We start from the raw sequence: 19,364 nt of genomic DNA on the forward strand, positions 1-19,364 counted from the left end.
TGGCATGAGAGGCTATTTTATTAAGATTATGTACAATTTGAGCATGATGATTATTCGGATGAACGTTTGGAGGGCTAACTCCATTCAGATTTGTTTTGACAAAGCTTTTGCTTTTTAGCCGCTTTCGCGATGTACCTTAGCAATATTATCTAGTTATAAAGTCTATCGGAGGCACAAGGGGAGAACATGAAGAAATTAAGTGGAAAAAAAATGATGCACTGCTTATGGGCCATTGAACTATGATAACCCTCTAAAAGATAATTTCATTTGACCCCCACCCCCAGTAGGCTGATGTTCTGATTCTCTTCCACGTTGTACCTGAAAAGCATCGGTGCCACACAAGCGGCACTCAGACAGAAAGTACAAGGTACAGTAGTATTTTTCCTTAAGTGCATTTCGGCCTTCATTGTAAACAAGGATAATTGTCCAATGGCGTCTTCGGGGAGTCTCAGAGAGTTGATAACATTTGAAAAGGCTTCAGGTCATAGGTGCGTGTTTTTTAATACAAGGAACCGTATTTGGTCACATTTTTTTTTGTTTGTTTTTACATTGTGTGTAACTGTGTGTAACCATGCAGCTTTGCACTTTGGTCAGCTGAAGGTAGTAAACACGTGTGATTGGTCTAACTAGGTCTTCATACTATATGTCTTATGTACACTTGTCGCACTTTGTTGGAGCGTACGTGCGGCGCAAAGCCTTGCACGCGCTAGTTCCAGATCTTGAGGAAGCTGTCCCAGGAGCCGGTGGACACGGCCATGCCGTCGTCGGTCACGCCCAGGCAGCTCACACGATTGTCATGGCCGGCCAAGACTCCTGCTGGACAAAAGAAGACTTGTTCACCTTCAAATGTTCTCGCTCTACTCGCTCGGCGCTTGAGACGTCTTAAGGCCGCGCGGAACACAGCGGGCCTTGTGTTTCGCGCGACGCCGCAATCGGATGGCGAAATAACGTGGGCAATGTGCAAATATGAAAGGCTTTACTGTTGTAGCTTGAACCGGCGACTGCCTTTGTGCCCGAAAACATCAACACCCTATGAGAGCCATCCCGAGCGACCTTTGACGTTGCGTTTGCGCAAATGGGCTTCTGGGCTAATCGGAAAAGGCGGCGCAGGAGTGCAACTGGCCTGCTCGGTCCCCCTTCATGGCGTCCCAGATGTTGCAGTTGAAGTCGTCGTAGCCGGCCAGCAGCAGGCGGCCCGAGCGGGAGAACGCCACCGAGGTGATGCCGCAGATGATGTTGTCGTGGCAGTAGAGACCCAGCTCCTGGTCGGCGCGCAGGTCAAACAGCCTGCAGGTGGCGTCGTCGGAGCCCGTGGCCAAGGCGCTGCCGTTGGGGAAGAACTGAGCCGGAAAAGCGGAGCAAACTCGGTCGGCGCAAACACGTCAAAAACATCCAACGGGAGACTCATCTCGGCCCCTCACGCAGATGGCGTTGATGTCGGACTCGTGTCCCGTGAAGGTCTGCCGGCACATGCTGTCTCTGATGTCCCACAGTTTGACGGAGGCGTCGCAGGCTCCCGACACGAAGGTGCGCAGGTGCGGCGCCAGGGACAAGCTCATGACGTCGCCCGTGTGGCCCGAGAACACCGTGGTCTGCTGGCTCGTCTCGATGTCCCACAGGGCGCTTGGGCCGAAGAGGGCGGGGCTTACATTCCCATCCGTTGCGGGATGAAACGCGACGCGAGCGCCACTCACCAGGTGGTGTCCCCCGAACTGGTGATGATTTGATTGTCGTCGATGAAGCGGCAGCAGGACAGGTAACCTGAGAGAAAAAGAAAACAAGGTAACGCTTGCTAAAATCACAAACGACGTTCACGCAACAAAACATGAGCGTGCCTAAGCTCACTTTGTCCATTCGTCCATAGCGGCGTCGTAGAAACAGTCAGAGGTGGCCATTTTACTTTTCTTTGCCGCTCCGTCACTCCCACATGATTGGTTGAGTTAACTCCTGTGTGTCTGGGAATTTTTCACTAGCACGGCCCAACATGGCTGACTTTGAAAGGGTCATAACTTTGTCTAATATAAATATAGATTTACTTTCAACCCCTCTACTTTCAGCGCGGCACATTGAAAGTTGTCATGTTTTGACAATCTATGCAATTGTTTTGGTTCCTAGTGTGTTTTCAATGCTTTTCCTTCGAAATCACACATCAAAAAACCCAAAATGGGTCAAATTTTTTTCCCAGGGTTTAAATATACGCACCAATTTTTAGGAGAATATAATAAAGTGTCTTTTTCATGGCATCGTTTTCAGGAAAAGAAAAATGTTTAGTAGCTCTTGTCAATTTTAGCCTGTAGCGTACGGGGCTTTTTACAACATACCGGGACTTCACGTGAGCCCGCATAGTAGCCTCTCTTGTTACGTTTTTCTTCTGCATGCTGTGATAATCACGTGACGCCTTCAGTAATTTGAGTACCCACCCACATATAAAATAAAAAAAAAAATCAAGTCACTTTGCAGTCACTGTTAGCACAAGTGTCTAACGTTGGCGACTAGCTTCTAATGGATTTCTTTATTTATTATTGACTATGATCTATTATGGAATTAATCTTGGATTAATTAACCTGCTCTTAACAACCAAAGGACGGAAAAATTCATTTCCATCCATTTTCTATGCAGTTTCTCCTCAGTACCGTCCCATGTGTACTGGAGCCGTTGGCAGAGCACAAATATAGACAAACAACCATTCATACTCACAATTGCGCCTACAGGCAACTTAGACTCTTCACTGAACCTAGCATGCATCTTTTTTTTTCTTTTTTTTTTTTGGGGGGGGGGGGTGAAAAGAACGCAACATCTGACTGAAAAACACTGCAAAAAGTTCAACCAGAATTTTCTTTCTAATACGTTGTACGTGTTTGGATATATATCGGGGAATCAATTGTTTTTTCTTCATTTCACCTTTTTTTGGTGGGGGGGGGGGGGGGGGGGGACACTTGGGCAGTACGTACTTGAATTTATTGAAAGGCGTGACGTGTATTTTTGCAAGTGCGCGGCCCAGCGATTAATCGGGGCACATCATTTATTCAGGCGGCCGACCCAATTTAAAGAAATTAAAGATGCCGCCAAATCAGCCACAAGCATTGGCCTGGCTGCAGTTACCATGAGGCCAAAATCTGGGCTGCATTTCGAGGCGCATGTCAGTCCGATGGACGCGCCCGTATCACGAGCAAAAATCCATCACCTGTATGGCCAGGCAATTCCCGGCTGATCCTCACGTTGCCCTCGCGTGTTTTCAGGCAGTAAATGGAGCAGATGTTGTCCAGGCCCCCGCACGCCACATAGTTGCCGGATGGGGCGTACGCGCAGGTCATCACCCAGGAAGAACGCAGAGGGATGGCGTGGATCTAGCAAAAAAAACAAAGAAAACAAAGAAGCCCAAAAGGTAAGGCCAATCAGCTGACCACGGAACGGCGACCAAGTTGAAAGTAGAACGTTACTGATGTTGCCAATTGAGGTGTTAGAAGACAGCGAGCGTACCTTGTTAGTGGTGTAGCTGTCCCACACGATCAGTTTGCCATCTTGAGAGGCGCTAACGAGAAGCCTGCGGAAACACACGTTGCGTCATGTGATCGGCGCTCGCTCAAAGCGCCGTGGTGTGATTACCGCAAATGCATTTTCAATGTTTGTAAAACCATTTGAGCTCAGTCGTTTTTGGATCTTCGCCCGAAATGCAAGCGAGTGAGCAAGGGAAATCAAATCTTTGATCCTCACTAAATGTAAGCCCCCTCAAATCTTAATGCATAGGTGTGGAATTCCAGTCCCACAGCCAAACCAGAATATGACAAAAAGTAGGTTACGGGTGCTGAAAAATAATTTGGGGAACTTCCAAATCGGTCGGTTTGTAATTTACACCCGGTACCTTATGCCATGTAATAACACAACGTATTTTGCAAGCATTTTGTGAGGAATAAATCCCGGGTGCTTTAACTGGTGCTGCAATTGCTACTATAATAAACACTAGGTACGTTACTGGGGAAAAGCAACGTTAAAAAACGCTAAACAACGATAAACAACGATACAGCATAGCTTTTAGCAAGAAGCAGTAGCCGTCAGCCCACCTTGAGTCGGAGCCCCAATGCATGGCGTAGATCTTAGCCAGGTGGCCCCGAAGGGTGCGTCGGGTTCGCATCTGGATCCGCCCCACCGGATCCAGGCCGGCCGTGATCTAGGAGGACGGTTGGGGTTCAAAAGCGGGACAGGGGCGCGCTTTTCTTGACAACGCCATGCGCCGATGAGATCTCATGGGACGATTCTGCGGCGCTCACCTGCGTCAAGGTGGAATCCCCACAGGCTTTCCTGGCATCCTGCCAAACGGCCACAACATGAGGACGGAGGGAAAACACGAAACGGCACAGACCAAACGGAAGGACGGAACTTGAGGCGACGTACTCGTATCTGGTTCCTCAGCTGCTCGGCCTCCTGGCGAAGCTGCTCCAGCTCACTCATTTTGCAGGTGCCACCCGTTGGCCGGACTACAGCAGAAGAGCGAAGAGAGGCGCGCTCGCTGGCCAACGATCACCGGACAACAGCACCAGCTACGTCTGCGCAAACCAATCATATCCAACGCCAAACAATCAGTCAGGTATAGTCTTTTTTTTGTTTGTTCGCCTTAACGTAACTGCACCATTTTTGGTTCTTGCTATCATAAACATGCTTTTTAGTAACAAAATCTGTCTTGGTTTTGATAAAGCCTTAACAAGCACTGCTGTGCTAAATTTGTCATGGTATCTCGAGTAATATATCATTCTGAAACCGCTTATTGTCAAATCATGTTTCATTTTTGGCCAAAACGTTGCGTCGCCAAGGACAATGTGCATCAGTATTAAAGGATACACAATGTTTTTCCAGGGGAGTTGCTTCATGTTCCAATTCATTTGCTCTTGATTTGAAAGAAAACCAATGCCCTGTTCTGGTTCACATCGCACCCAGCCCCTGAAGTGCCTTTTCCTATCACTTGAGAAGCACTGCTATTGCATTGTCTGGACACCTGCAGTTCGATGTGGTCATTGAAAATATTAAACACCTCACGGGATGATTTAACCGAGCACAAAAATACAAAAGTTGCATACGGAGAGTTGCATTCAGACTTGTATGAAATTTGTAAAGGCTGGATTTGCCGTTCAGATCTTATATTGGAACTCATTATGGGTAACTAATGAAGTGTCTGGTGCATGATTTATCTAAATAATCCATTTTATGTAATCAAATGATGGCCTTTCTTCATCCCTAATCTGGATATTATATTTGAAAAAAAAAGCCATGCTTGCTTTTTTTATTTAATCTCGAACTTCTAGTGAGAATAAACCCTGTAATCCCTTTACAAGGGTGCCCGGTTGAACCACAGAGTAATAAAATAATCTGTACACATTTGAGCTGCCACAGAGGCAGCGTGCATCACCGGCAGCCATAAGATGCCGAGGGACCACTCCCACAAAAGCCCTAGGGACCTGTTACACTTGCGTACCGAGCCAAGACGCGCAGCAGAGGTGGACAAACGTCCTCGTTTTACTTGAGGCCAACTGGGTTGACTCTAACACATAAAGAAGTGTGTATTCAAATCTGGAACGTGGCTTCGATTGTTGACGTTAATTGCAGATCCTTCAATATGAGAAGCCAAAAAGGGGGTGTACCACCTCACACCTCTGCTTGTGTAACCAATGAGAAGCTGAGACGCCTTGCAGGTTCCAATACCGTGTGTAGTTGGGTAACTATATATATATATATATATATATATATATATATATATATATATATATATATATATATATATATATATATATATATTACACTCTCTCTCTCTCACGCACACACTGTATGGCTGTTTTTTTTCGCTGCCCCACCCCTTTGACTTGCACACCATGGTTCCAAGTGCAGCTAAAATGAAGAGTGGAACACAGTGCTCAGTCAAAGACGCAGGCCTCAAGTCGACCAAACGTGAGTGACAACACGAGAGTACAGCACGGAAGAAGGCGAATGCTCCACGCCTCATTCAAAATGGACAACGGGCCCTCGGAGGCAGTCATAGCAACAAGATGTTTTCAATGCAGATGGATAGAGCATCATCATCATCAAGCACCGAGCCATCTTACACATTGAAAACTCGCCTATTGACTTGAATGGTGGGTGGCTACCTGTTAATTCCACCGATGTTCCTCCGATTGTCGTGAAAAAAGGACAACTCCCCCGAATAAATAAATTAATTAATTAAAAAAATCCCGTGCTTTTGAGAAGAAGAATTCTCTCGTGTGATTTGAGATATGTATGTTTTAAAAAAAATATGTAGAGATGCACACGAAGAGGCGTCAGTGAGCAGGCACACGGAGGAGGAAGAGGAGGAGGTCTTCACACATTTCCACACAAGAAAAAAAAAATCCAAGGCTTCCCCCCTCGTTTTTTACGCCGAACAAGTCCACGACAACATGTTGGTTGAGGATGATAAGCTCCAGTCGGCTCCACGCTCTTGTCAGGCCAAGGAGCGTCAAATAGCACTCGCTCCCGTTTTTTTTTTCTCACTCGGAATTTGCTCTTCGTGACGTGAGCTTCATTTCCTTCCTCTCAGTGGTTTCCTCCTCCTCCTCTTCTTCATCACTCGCCTAAAAGCTACAATAGGAAGGCAAACCGGCGAAAAGCTGGTCATGAGATAACCCCGTTTTATTATTATTCATCGGCCAATATGTCGTACATGTATGTTTTTTTTTCTCTTACTTTCCATTTCATTATAAGGAAGTAGGCAGACGTGACGAGCTCAAGCCTCTGCACAAATATCCCATGCAAGCAAGCGCATGTTACTTTGGTACGCCCATTCATTTGACTGTATTCCCATTTGGAAATGACGACGATGATGTCAATAGAATGGCTTCCGGTCAGACTTTATTAGCGGTCACATCAGCTGACAGGGCCTGTGACTGCAACTGTTCTATTTCTTATTCCGGTACAAGCACGCCTGGGTTGTTTTTTTTTTGTATGTTTGTTTTTAATATTTTCTCCCCGAACAAGATGGCCTCACAAAGTTCTCATTTGCATTGACCACTACTGCTATATTATACTGAAAGCTTGCCGTGTACGTTTCATATTTGACGATTGTTGGAATCCTATATTATTGTGTAATACTATCAATTTCCAATAGTGTAAAAGGAAAAGAGGTAGTTGTTGATATTGCTATCAATTGAAAAGACTGAGCCATTTTCATCATCAGCTCCTCCGGTTGATGATGATGTTTATCATTTATTTTGCAAATGTGCTTTCCTCAAATATTTGGATCATTCTAAACTAAAGTGCTGTACATAAATTCTGGAAGATAATGATACCAGATCTACGCAGTTATATTTTGTAATGTAAATATACAAGAGCTCCCTTTGCATGATCATGTTTTTATTCCCTGCGTTTTTGCATGCTGCCGGCATCAAAACCTCGTGCCTCCATAATAGTCCGTAATCACGAGACCCCCCCCCCCCCCCCCCCCCAAGAAAAAAATGGCTTGCTTGTTCAACCTTGAACAGTAGACCATCAAAGAGAGCAAGTCATTTTCAACATAAATTGGTCAATACTTTAAAAACAACTGCCACTGATAAAAGTATTGCTTTTTTTAGGGTCGGGGGGGTCTTGACAACGTAATTATGAAGTGGGTCGAAATGGGCCCTCCGATTTCTGCGGGCCACATTACTGCAGTTAGCCTGTGCAAGTGTAAAGTGTACCTAATGGTGTGACCGAGATAAGCCGAGCAACGTATTTGCGCCCCCTGGTGTCCACAAGCAGCACTAGACGAACATGTTCGACTTGATGCGCACTAACGACTTTTAGTGCAGTACAGTAAGCGGATATGAGTGAATAAATGAATAAAAAGACGTCATTTTAGACGTGTTTGTTCCGCTTAGCGAGGTAAAGGGGCGTGGCTAACGTCGCTCTTGTTTTGGAGGGTGGAAAAAAAAAAGCTTCGTCGATCACGTGGTCGCTTTTCCGCTCTGCCCTGACTGTTTGGGGCAAATAATCAATCGGGAGGCCGAGGCGTGTCATGTCGCCACCGCCGCCGCGTTGTTCTTGGAGCTTTCCTTTACGCCGCGTCGTCGTTGTTGTTGTCGGAGCTTTCCTCCCACGGGACCTAGCTCGCCACAACAGTCAAGTGGAGCGGAGGGCGGACGTCGAAGGCACGACTCGGCTCGGCGCTTGACAAGCAGGAAGTGAGTTTGACAGTCCCAAATGTTCTTTTCGCGTTTCGTGGACGCATTCGGTTCCGTTTGCTCTTGAACGCCGCTTGCAGACAACCGCCGCCGCGCTTCACTTCCTCCTGACTCAAAAAAAAAAAAGCGGTGACAAGGGAGTTCTTTTCTCCGCTTCTCTTATCAATGGAAAACTTTTCCGACGCACCCCGAACTAAGCCCACTTTGTTTCGACGATGATCCGGATTGAGTTGCATCCTTTATTTTCAGCATCAGCAACACCACAACTGCGTTGCACATCAAAATGGACAATTCTTGTAAACATTCTAGCCTAGCATAGCATAGCATGTTTCCCACGGCTAACCTCAGTGCCTGCAACTGACCACAACCACGAGTACATACACATCTCAATTTAGAGTCCATTTAAGATAGCTTCGAAAAAAATAAATATCCAAACGCACTTCGTCCTTCCTATTTTAAGCCTCGCATCATTTGTTGTCTTCTCTTTTCTCGTGTAGTCTTGGAATTGGATTCTCCTTTTTATTCTACAAGATTCTTTTTCAAGTTTATTTAATTTGCGCAAATCGAATATATATATATATATATATATATATATATATATATATATATATATATATATATATATATATATATATATATATACTGTGTGTATATACTGTATATACATACATATATATATACTGTGTGTATATATATATATATATATATATATATATATATATATATATATATATATACTGTATATATACTGTATATATATATATATATATATATATATATATATATATATATATATATATATATATATATATATATATATATATATATATATATATATATGTGTGTGTGATTCAGCAATAATGCAGTCCCTCGCTAGAAATACCAATTCAATGTGCTAAATATCACATTCAGTTATTGTGGCTTCACTCTTTAACGTATTTTCATTTATTACCATAACCTTTTCTGTTGCAGGTTTACATCACTATTTCCCTTGCAGTTTTTTTTCTTTATTTTTTTATATAAGTCAGACCTGTCAAGAAACAGCTTTTTAGTTATTGGGAAAAAAAATCCTCCTGTACTCTATGAATTTTCATTTATGACAATGTCTTTTGCAGGTTTAACTTGATATTATTTTTGATAATTTTCCTCTTTCTAAATCCAGCCAGACCAAAAAAAAAAAAACATTGACTTTTTGTTTTTATTTTTTGATTAAAAAAAATCTTAAACTTTTAAAAGTGGAAAAATGCAAAAAGAAACTAAGTTGAAGGTCCACTTTGTGGCTTTTGATTACTGTGGATATTTTTGGAAACATAACCCAATAAATCGAGGGAACACTGTAACACAAAATTAATGAAATAATTTCTTCTGTGCCTGTTTTTTAACCTACTATTGGACTTTAATCTTCTCTAATCATGTTCTGATTCTCCAATATATAACATTTGCTGAGCAGAACAGAATAGCTGTCATGTACAGTAAAGCACATCAATTCTGTTGCTGTCCAACAGTCACATCAAGTGAATATTCAAACTTTCTGATTTGATCATTACCACACACTTTTGCTAACGTTACATACGGTAGGATTTTGTAAGCGTTATTAAGGGCTGTCGGTCCGTCCCGATCAAAAATTTTTACAATCAGTTCTCCATTATTCCGCCGATTAACGGAATAACTGTCTTAAAAATATATTTTGCATGAAGTGTATTAAAAACATATTTTCTCAATTACTCTTTATCTACTAATTAATTACTACTTCTGACGGCTTTCGTGTAAATGGGCCAAGTTGTGTCAGTAAACATCCTGCAAAAAAAAGGCCAAATAGTGCAAATTATGGCGCAAAAAAAAAATCCCACTCAATCCAGCACCGCTTTGACAATTTGACCAATGTTCAAATGTGAGGTAGAAGAGAGGAAATTTGCCTTCATCCAGTTGCTCTTTGAAGAAACGTCCAAAGGGTCAAAAGCACGGAAGCAATTCCTGCCGCTCTGCTCTTTCGGTTTGATGCGAAAGGAGGCACGGAGCTGTGAGTCAGCTGCCTCCAAATACCAAAGTGAGGTGTGAGCGGCTTTCGTCAAGCGCCTCGCACGGCAAAGTGTGTCTAACGATATCAACTTGGCTACGCAACAAGTTCCTGCTGTCCACACAGGATGAAACGCAGAAAAAAAAGCGTATCCAATTGTCTTCGTAACGGTAACATGACGGGTCAAGTGTCCGCATTTGCATGCTTTGTTTGTGAACTTTGCTGCTCATGAAAACTCGGGACTGAAGACATGATCCAAGTTCAGCGCGGAAGGATTAAGAAGGATTAAAAAGACATTTGACCGATGGATTATTACTTTGACGCGGTCGATTCTCGTTTTCAGGAAGTGCGCGACATGTGACGCGCTGTGGCTAGTTCAGCTTTGAGTAAGCCAGAATCATATTTCTAAAAATCCTTTCAAAAGTGTCATAGAACGTGAAAGTTGCAAATTTGCAAGCTCATTGCTTTAAGTTGGGGGAGGAACAAGAAAAAAGAAGAAAAAAAAAGTTCGTCATTTGTCTTTAATTAGATTTCTAAATCTTTTTTATGGACAGGTAATACCGTCAAAAACATACTTTTTCACTTGCTGTCAAGTTGAAAATGACATCACATGTAACACCCAATCACAGTTCAGTTTGCGAACATCACGTGAGCAAACCAAGAACTAGGGTGAGCCGTGATTGGTCGTCATTTTCAGTCGACAGCAAGTGGCAAAATATGTTTTAAAGGGATTTTGGTCGTTTTTCATTAAAAGGTAAAAAAATGAAATGATTATCGATTTCAAATACTTGCAAATAAATGTGTCCTTTATATGTTTTTAATATAATCGTAGGTCTAGTTATCATAAAATGATATTACATGGGGTGGCACTCCTCCTGAGGCAGCCATGTCTGTTCTAGCTACAAGCAATGGTATATGCAGCACCTCCTGCTGTCCGTAATGAAAAACGGTCTTGTCTTACACAGTGTCCCTTTAAGTAAAATATCCAAGAAATTTCACCCGCATTATTATTCTTGATATAGATATAGATCTTGATATAGGTCTGTTTATAGATCGATAGGAAGCATTGTTTTGATATTAGCACATTTAATTCATAGATGGCTCTTTTTTCGGAGTTTGCAATATCCGTTTGCATTTGAACACCTCCCCCGTGTAGTTAGCGGCTAGCGCTAACACCGGAGACTTCTGCCCTATTTTACAGTGACACACATCACAATAAATCAATTTATTTTGAAAAGATATTATTGGTTGCCAAAATAACGTCCGGATGAATGGAAATGCTTGTTATATACGGCCGCGGTTTGATTGTTCTTTTGATTTGAAGCGATTCCCGGGAGCGGCCATGTCAAGCGAACGCACCCCACTCGTCACTTCGGGAGCGTGCGGCCTGAGCATGGCGGTGGCCACGTGCGGCGGTGGCGGCACCCCGGCGGAGCCGTCGGCCGACTCCGCCAACTCCGCCTCCGAGACGGCCAGTAAAGAGCCGCGAAAGCTCAACACGTTTTTCGGCGTGATGGTGCCCACCGTCCTGTCCATGTTCAGCATCGTTTTGTTTCTGCGAACAGGTGAGCCATATTTGGCCCGTGTCCGGATCGGCTTGAATGAACTGGAGCTCACCTTGCAGGTTTCGTTGTGGGCCACGCGGGGCTCCTCCAAGGCCTCCTGATGGTACTTGTCGCCTACGTCATCATCACGCTCACCATCCTATCCATCTGCGCGATTTCCACCAACGGGGCCATCCAGGGAGGCGGCGCCTACTGTATCCTTCCTCTCTCATCAACATTGTGTTTGTCATTTGTGTTACAAAAGCCTGAGCGCCTTCGTCAGACATGATCAGTCGATCGCTGGGCCCCGAGTTTGGAGGAAGTATTGGCTTGATGTTCTTCCTAGCTAAAGTCTTTGCATGTGGAGAATACGTTCTTGGTCTGGTGGAGGCCATTCTCGATGTGTTTGGTGTGGATGCTGGTGAGTTGGGTCATATTTTTTTTTGGGGGGGGGGGTTTGGTTAACGTTTTCCTCTCCCTCAGCCATTGCTGGTTAATAAAGCGAGTAGATATCTGATTTTTCTGCTAAAGGTCTCCGACTGTGGCTCTGGTTTTGCAGATCAACCAAGCTGGACCAATCTTTTGATTCATGTTGCATCCATCCTGCTTTTGCTTACAGAAACGTCCACGTCGGAGGGCGTGCGCGTGCTCCCTCAAGGTTACTGGTACAGCGTGCTCTACTCTTCGGTCATCCTCCTGCTGTGTCTGCTGGTGTGCCTGGTGGGCGCCCACATCTACTCCCGGCTGGCCTTCGGCATCCTCCTGCTGGTCACCGTATCGCTGCTGTCCGTCTTCGTAAGCTCTTTGGCGGTGGCGCCGCTGAATTTCGTCATCGTCCACGCGGGTCCCGGCAACCAGACGCTGCGCTACAACGCCAGCTACACGGGCTTCAACGTGACCACGCTTAAGAACAATCTGGACGGTGAGTGTTTGGATGTGCTCTACCAGCCGCCGCTGCGGAGCAAAACAATCAACGCGTACCTTTTGGCCCCGCAGCCGGCTACTCGTTGGACTACAGCACCAACTCGGTCATGTCGTTCGCCACCGTTTTTGCCGTCATGTTCACCAGCTGCACTGGAATCATGGCTGGAGCCAACATGTCAGGTGATTACTCATCTACTACTGCCACCCTTTCACCCTGCCATAAATTGCTTCATGTTCCAATTCATTTGCTCTTAATTTGAAATGGTAAATACAGTAATCCCTCGTTTTTCGCGGTTAATGGGGGCCGGAAGACCAGCCACGATAAGTTAAAAACCACCAAGTAGTGTCACCCCCCCCTCCTCCGTGGCTCCAAGTATCCGCGGCCAGAAAAAAAGACCTCCAGCAAATTTCAGAGGTATCAGCTGTCATTGAGCGTATTTATGAGCACATTGTATGCATCCCTAAGTACTACTCGCATATCATGCATTTAAAGTCTTGAAAGGCCTTCCATCAAGGGATTGTTGCTTTTCTAGTGTCAACTACTATTAAGGCCAATGATTGTCCTCTCCACTGAAGGTGACCTGGAAACTCCAAGCGTGTCCATCCCCAAAGGAACCATCGTGGCCGTCATGTACACCTTCATCGTCTACGTCCTATTCTTCGTCTTGGTCAGCGCTACTTGTGACCGGTGAGAGTCTTTGGTGAAACTTCATTTTGGTTCCACTCCAGTTAAGCACTCCTGGTGTGTGTGTGTGTGTGTGTGTGTGTGCTTTTTTTTTAAAAATCTTTCTAGAACGCTTTTGATTCAGGATTATGGTTTCCTCCAGCGAATTAATATCTGGCCTCCATTTGTAACCATTGGTATATACTGCGGAGCTCTTTTTGCTGCAATGTGCTCCATGATAGGAGCATCGCGTATCCTGCACGCTCTTGCTGTGGATAACCTCTTTGGTATGAGTTCATCCCCTCGAGACAACACAGATATCTTTATCTCAATTGCTTCCCTAAAAGCAGTTTTTTTTTCTCACCTTCCTCTCACAGGTTTGCCATTAGCACCTGCTACTATCACCACAAACTCTGGGAATCCGTGGATGGCGGTGCTTTACACCTGGGGGCTAGCGCAGGTTGGCAGGCCCTTGCTAGCCCTTTTTTTTTTTTTTTTTGTGGATACTCTGTCTTCTAACTGACTTGCGTTTGGGTCAGTGTGTGGTGTTTGCAGGCCAGCTCAATGCCGTTGCCAGCCTGGTGACCGTCTTCTACTTGCTTGCCTACGCGGCAGTCGACCTGGCTTGTTTGGCTCTTGAGTGGGCGTCCGCGCCAAATTTCAGGTACTCAGTGTCGACTTTCTGCCATCTAAAACCATGCCGAAATAATTTCGGCGGTTCCTTTATTGTCCTGAGACAGGCAACCACATTTTACTCAAGAGTGGGCCATCGTATGGGCGTGGTAAAAATAACTCGCGCATGCCACACAGACGTCACCGCAAAGCTTGAGACATTCATGTGGGACAGTGGTCGTCAAATTTTTCCAGTGTCCTTTTTTTTTCCTGTTTTACAGGCCCACCTTCCAGTTTTTCTCATGGCACACGTGTCTGCTGGGAATCCTGAGCTGTTTGGTGATGATGTTTGTCATTAACCCCGTCTACTCGTCGGGCAGCATCGTGCTGCTCCTGCTCCTGCTGCTTTTCCTCCACTACCGATCTCCCACCAGCAGCTGGGGCTACATCAGCCAGGCCCTCATCTTCCATCAGGTAGCGCGCGTGAGCGCTCTTTGCTCATTCTAGGCCCAAAGACCTCATTTATGTTGTTGAAAAGGCCACAAGTTGATTTTTCAAGGCTGGATTTTGAGCCTTTTTGGACATATTCAAGCTGTTCTCATTTTAAACTGTTCACATTATCCAGACCCATTCCAAAGACAGAGAATTCAACATTTTCACCTAGAAGAAAATACCTGTACACTTTTTAATATTTTTCCGATTTTCCCCTGGAACTTTTACATTGTATGACCTGTTCATACTGGAAATTGTTCGTCTTGTCCTTACAATGCAGGAAATTCGCACTTACTAAACATTTCACATTTTCACCAATAAAAAAAACAAACATTTCAACATTTTCTGTAATTTACCGATAAAAGCAGTTCCAACATTAAAATGTTCATCGTATCCCAACGATGCAAAAAAAAAGCTTTCCAAAACCTCACATTTTTACTGTTAAAAAATGCTACAAAAACAACAAGCTACAAAAGTTTTTTTTGTTTGTTTTTCTGTTGTAGTTTTAGTTTATTGACTTATTTCTCTAAAATTACAAAAATGGCCGTTTCGATATCTCTTCTGGTTCAAGCTGATACAACATTAACCTCTTGATCTTATTTTTACTTTTGTCCAAAAACCCCATTTACCAAGATTTCATACACTAAAAACAAAATAGGATTTTATTATATTTTTCTCGCAATTTTTTATTTATTTATTTTTTACATATTGAAGCAATTCCAACATTCCCAACAATCAGTGGACATGTCCAGTACCAAATGAAGTTGATTTTCTGAGTCTTTTTTAGGTGCGCAAGTACCTATTGATGCTGGATGTGAGGAAGGAGCACGTGAAGTTCTGGAGGCCGCAGGTGCTGTTGATGGTGGCCAATCCGCGCTCCTCCTGCCAGCTCATCCTCTTTGTCAACCAGCTGAAAAAGGGCGGACTGTATGTGCTGGGCCACGTGCAGCTGGGCGATCTGGGTAATTACCCCCACGATCCGCGCCTAACCACGCTAAGCGATTGCAACGTTTTCGACCGACCACACGCGCAAGTTCCCATTTAAATGACTTCCGTTTAGCGTGACGGCAGGTGCGCGACAACTTAGCCTTTCTCCACTTCCTGTTTGGCCTATGAACGCCGGTTAGTTCCGCACGGCCATGATGTAGTGCCCCGCGGCTCCTCCTGCAGGAAAATAAGCAAAGTAAGACCTCCAATCCACGAAACTGGACGCCAATAAGTAGGAAGGGGACAGATAGTTTTCTCGGAGTGCCGGACGCTTTGGATTGGCTGATCCCAGAAGCTTTCACTTTCTGTTAAAACGACATTGGTGATAAGGAATTCAACTGCTGTGTTTTAATATGTTATGATAATGAGATTCTCTAAACTTCTAAACCATATCGAAAATGCTTCATCAAGCGTCTTTATCTCCATTTTAAAATATTTTGCATCAGGATCCCAACGTTACAATTTACTGTTCCCGTGTTCAGGCCCCCTGGTGGCAATCAGGGGTAGTTATCATCTGGCTTTTTAATGAAAACTACCTGGATAACAAACTCAAATGGAAAAGAAAAAAACATTTTCATTTTGGGAAAAAAATAAAAACGAAAACGCTTAAAAAAAATAAACAAATACATGAATAAAACCCCAAATTTATTAGATTATTGTCATTCATCCGAAGCACCGTAGATTCATTTGAAATATATGTTATCTGATATTATTGTACGTCCAGACCGAAAAAGTTTGAAAAATTCATAAAAGCTAAGTGAATGATAAGAAAGCTGAAAATGAAATGATAAAAGCAAACGTTTTTCACTAGTCAAACATCTGCAGAAGCGCGCACGTTCACATGCGTGCGGCTTGGACTTTGGTTTCGTTTCAGATTCCGTGGCATCTGATCCCGTCCAGCAGCAATACAACTTCTGGCTGAGCTTGGTAGACAAGCTCGGGGTGAAGGCCTTCGTGGACCTGACGCTCTCGCCGTCCGTCCGCCAGGGAACGCAGCACCTGCTGCGCATCACGGGACTCGGTGAGACGAGCGTCGCCGTCCTTTTAACTTTTTCCAAACATGTTCATGTTCTGCTTTTAAATCCATCCGTGTCGAACCTGCCGCGCTAGCTAGCGCCGAGCTTTTTCCATCGTCCGATTTAGCAAACTTCTTAATGCTGGCATTTTGCAGTAGTGAGGTGGTACTTTTACTTACGAAATGAATTTGTTCCGGAAGTAATTTCGTGATATGAATAAGTAGAGCTTAATCATATTAATTGTAGCAGTTGACAATATGAATGCAGTTCACTTGTTTGCCTTGAGATGGCGCTTTGTACCGTTTTATTTTTCATTTCCAAGTCCACTGGACCATTAATATTTATTTTTTAGATTATTTTGAGCGTGTAAGTTGACTTTAGTTTGGGGTCATGCGAAGTGCTTCCTGTCTGATGTCATTGTTAAAGTGAGAGGCTTTCGTTAGTAGAGGTCTTTTCCTTTTTTTTTTTAAATTGGAAACCGTCCCGAACAGTTTCGTCTCCCCTGCCGCCATCGCAAACCTTGTAGAATACGGCGGCGTTAACATGGCTCTATTTTTAGTCTACTACTACTTTTGAAGTCGGCTGACCCGACTTGGTGTACGCCCCCACCGCTTGCTGACCCGAAGCTCTGTCATGTCCCCGGCAGGCGGCATGAAGCCCAACACGTTGATCTTAGGCTTCTACGACAGCTGCACCCCGGAGGACTTCTTCCTCCAAGATCTGGCCTTTTGCGGCCCCGGAGGCGACTACAGTTTCGGGGTGGACATGCCTTCGCTGCAGGCCCACTTCCCTCCCGTGCGTCACGTGGAGAGCCCCCGCTGGCTCTCGCCCGAAGAGTACGTGGGCATCGTCTCGGACGCCGTCAAGATGAACAAGAACGTGTGCCTGGGCCGCTATTTTTTCCGCTTGGAGGGCGAGCGGGCGGACGGCCCGGAACGGACCATCGACGTGTGGCCCCTCGACCTGCTGCGTCCGGGCCCTCGCGATTACCAGGACGTGTGCAGCCTCTTCCTGCTGCAGATGGCCTGCGTGCTCAACATGTCGGGCAAGTGGCGGCGCGCCAGGATGCGCATCTTCCTCAACGTGGAGACCGAGTCCGGCGAGCGGGGCTGGGCGCCCGACGAGGAGACCTTCCGCGACTTGCTGGGGAAACTTCGCATCCGGGCCTCCATCAAGATCGTCCCGTGGGACTCGGTGGTGCGCCACCGCGCGGCGGCGGGCGGGGGGGAGCGCTTCCTGTCGGCGGTCAACTCCATGTTGATGGAGCACAGTCGTCAGGCCGCCGTTCGCTTCCTGTATTTGCCGCGCCCGCCCGCCGGCCCCCAGCATTTCCAGACCTACCTGGCCCAGCTGGAAGCGGTGAGCGCCGGTTTGGGTCCGACGCTCCTCATCCACGGCGTCACCCCGGTCACCTACACGGGGCTCTGAGCGCAATGCGCTTTTTTTCCCACGTTTACCAACGTTCCCCTTTTGGACCAAATAGCCAAGGGTCCGCTGCGGGATTCTTTGACTTCCTGTCAACGCTGGATCCCTCCGCTTTTTTCTAGGATACTTTCCTACTTCCGCGCACTTGAACTGCTCGTCAAAACCATGCTAACTGGGATCACTTTTAATACCTTTTGTCCGCCTCCCGTTCAGTTGTTGAAAAGCAAACGCTTTCAACCAGTGTTCACGCCCCAAAAAAGTCACATTTTCATGGATGTCCCTGTGCTATTTAATAGATAATATAATGTGATGTTGTTTTAATATGTTTTTGTTTACCGCTGGACCACGTTTTTTTTGTTTTGTTTTCGTCAGCTGTGTGAGCTCCAATTGAAGGAGCCGCGTTACACAAATATTGGGAACAAGTAGTGGATATTTTGTTGGGACTTTTGTGCTTCCTTGTAGAAAATCTAATTCAGCCTTAAATGGGATCAGGTGACCAAATGAAGATTGTAAAAAAAAAGTGTAAACTTACATATTGTATCACCTCAAATATACTGCATGTTAACTCACTACGCAGGAAATTGCAGTCAGAATGTCTCAGCTGAAAGGCACTGCTTTTTTTCATGTCTCCGTTCATTTTGTCCTTTCTGTTACAGAAATACTTCTCGTATAGAAAGAGGTAACGCTGTACATGCAACCATATCCAAATGTCAACTCGCAAATGTTCGCATGCTTCCGAGCGTTCGATAGCAAGCGTCGTCGCTTGCTGTTGCCCACGCAGAGACTTGGAGAAACAAAGGCTGCGTGATCTTTTGCGGCGACCATGCGGCCTGCTAACTATCAGCTCTCGGTTTGACGGGCGCAGATGCAACTGGACACGCTGTTAGCTTCATTAAGTTTGGGATGGACATTCAGCAACGTTTTCAGTCTCCTTCCTTCATCTTCTGGCCAAAGAGTGTACAGGAAACGTGTACGGTCATCTTTGAAGGCTTAAGTGGAATAAAAATGTCTCATATCATTAAAAAAAAAAAAAAAGTAGGTTTTTTCTGTTATTGTTTACTAATAACATGTAATAAGGCTTATTTTGTTGTTTAAAAAAATACAAAAACAAGAAAGGTGTACTATAGTAAGGCTTTTTTTTTCCACAAAAAGAGAGTCTATTGTATGGCTTTTTTTTGCCAAAACACTAACAGTCTGTAAGACTTTTTTCACACAAAAAAAACACAGGAAGGCTTTTTTTCGAGAAAAAAAAAGTATAGTGAGGCTTTTTTTCACACAAAAACGAAGTCTATAGTAAGTCTTTTTTTTTCTCCCAAAAAAAACAAGTCTATAGTGAGGCTTTTTTTTTTTTTTAAAAGACAAGTCTATAGTATAGTAAGGCTTTTTCTCACAAAAAGCGACAGTCTATAGTAAGGTTTTTTTTCTCAAAAAAAAAATTGACAGTCTATAGTGAGGCTTTTTTTATCAAAAAAAAAGACAGTCTATAGTAAGGCTATTTTTCGG

General features: G+C 44.6%; 2 protein-coding genes and 1 long non-coding RNA gene across 4 annotated transcripts; 2 read left to right on the forward strand and 1 right to left on the reverse strand.

Annotated features, from left to right (window-relative positions):
* gnb2 (guanine nucleotide binding protein (G protein), beta polypeptide 2) lies at positions 1 to 6,731 on the reverse strand. Its single transcript, XM_088441232.1, has 10 exons — positions 6,135 to 6,731; positions 4,393 to 4,544; positions 4,269 to 4,307; positions 4,062 to 4,168; positions 3,481 to 3,544; positions 3,185 to 3,347; positions 1,695 to 1,761; positions 1,422 to 1,623; positions 1,124 to 1,340; positions 1 to 813 (listed from the first exon to the last, which is right to left on the reverse strand). The coding sequence occupies exons 2-10, from the start codon at positions 4,447 to 4,449 to the stop codon at positions 707 to 709; spliced, it is 1,023 nt and encodes a 340-aa protein (XP_088297358.1). The 5' UTR covers positions 4,450 to 4,544; positions 6,135 to 6,731; the 3' UTR covers positions 1 to 706.
* Positions 4,141 to 6,541, forward strand: LOC148408714 (uncharacterized). Its single transcript, XR_015868605.1, has 2 exons — positions 4,141 to 4,585; positions 5,878 to 6,541. It is a non-coding gene; the product is annotated as an uncharacterized LOC148408714 (long non-coding RNA).
* Positions 6,732 to 7,923: 1,192 nt separating the features above from the next.
* slc12a9 (solute carrier family 12 member 9) lies at positions 7,924 to 18,980 on the forward strand. 2 transcript variants are annotated; one of them, XM_088441609.1, is made up of 14 exons: positions 7,924 to 8,180; positions 11,522 to 11,762; positions 11,822 to 11,956; positions 12,025 to 12,162; positions 12,361 to 12,663; positions 12,738 to 12,845; positions 13,242 to 13,353; positions 13,459 to 13,616; positions 13,707 to 13,789; positions 13,869 to 13,993; positions 14,223 to 14,415; positions 15,221 to 15,395; positions 16,295 to 16,441; positions 17,083 to 18,980. In XM_088441609.1, the coding sequence occupies exons 2-14, from the start codon at positions 11,540 to 11,542 to the stop codon at positions 17,862 to 17,864; spliced, it is 2,682 nt and encodes an 893-aa protein (XP_088297735.1). In that variant the 5' UTR covers positions 7,924 to 8,180; positions 11,522 to 11,539; the 3' UTR covers positions 17,865 to 18,980. The 2 variants fall into 2 exon arrangements, with proteins under 2 accessions (XP_088297735.1, XP_088297737.1); XM_088441611.1 differs by lacking the exon at positions 7,924 to 8,180 and having other exon boundaries at positions 11,541 to 11,672; positions 11,763 to 11,956.
* Positions 18,981 to 19,364: the final 384 nt, after the last annotated feature.

Source organism: Hippichthys cyanospilos, chromosome 18 (assembly GCF_059441005.1).
Source record: "Hippichthys cyanospilos isolate Australia breed blue-spotted pipefish chromosome 18, RoL_Hcya_1.0, whole genome shotgun sequence".
In the NCBI taxonomy this organism is placed as follows: domain Eukaryota; kingdom Metazoa; phylum Chordata; class Actinopteri; order Syngnathiformes; family Syngnathidae; genus Hippichthys; species Hippichthys cyanospilos.

Excerpts from the sequence above, each read along its gene's own strand:
- slc12a9 (XM_088441609.1), top strand. The coding sequence starts at position 11,540 with ATGTCAAGCGAACGCACCCCACTCGTCACTTCGGGAGCGTGCGGCCTG. Across the intron at positions 13,354-13,458 it reads GTCAGCGCTACTTGTGACCG|AACGCTTTTGATTCAGGATT; the intron begins GTGAGAGTCTTT and ends AAATCTTTCTAG. Across the intron at positions 13,994-14,222 it reads GCGTCCGCGCCAAATTTCAG|GCCCACCTTCCAGTTTTTCT; the intron begins GTACTCAGTGTC and ends CCTGTTTTACAG.
- gnb2 (XM_088441232.1), bottom strand. The coding sequence starts at position 4,449 with ATGAGTGAGCTGGAGCAGCTTCGCCAGGAGGCCGAGCAGCTGAGGAAC. Across the intron at positions 3,348-3,480 it reads ACAGCTACACCACTAACAAG|ATCCACGCCATCCCTCTGCG; the intron begins GTACGCTCGCTG and ends TTTTTTTGCTAG. Across the intron at positions 1,762-3,184 it reads GGAATTGCCTGGCCATACAG|GTTACCTGTCCTGCTGCCGC; the intron begins GTGATGGATTTT and ends TTTTTCTCTCAG.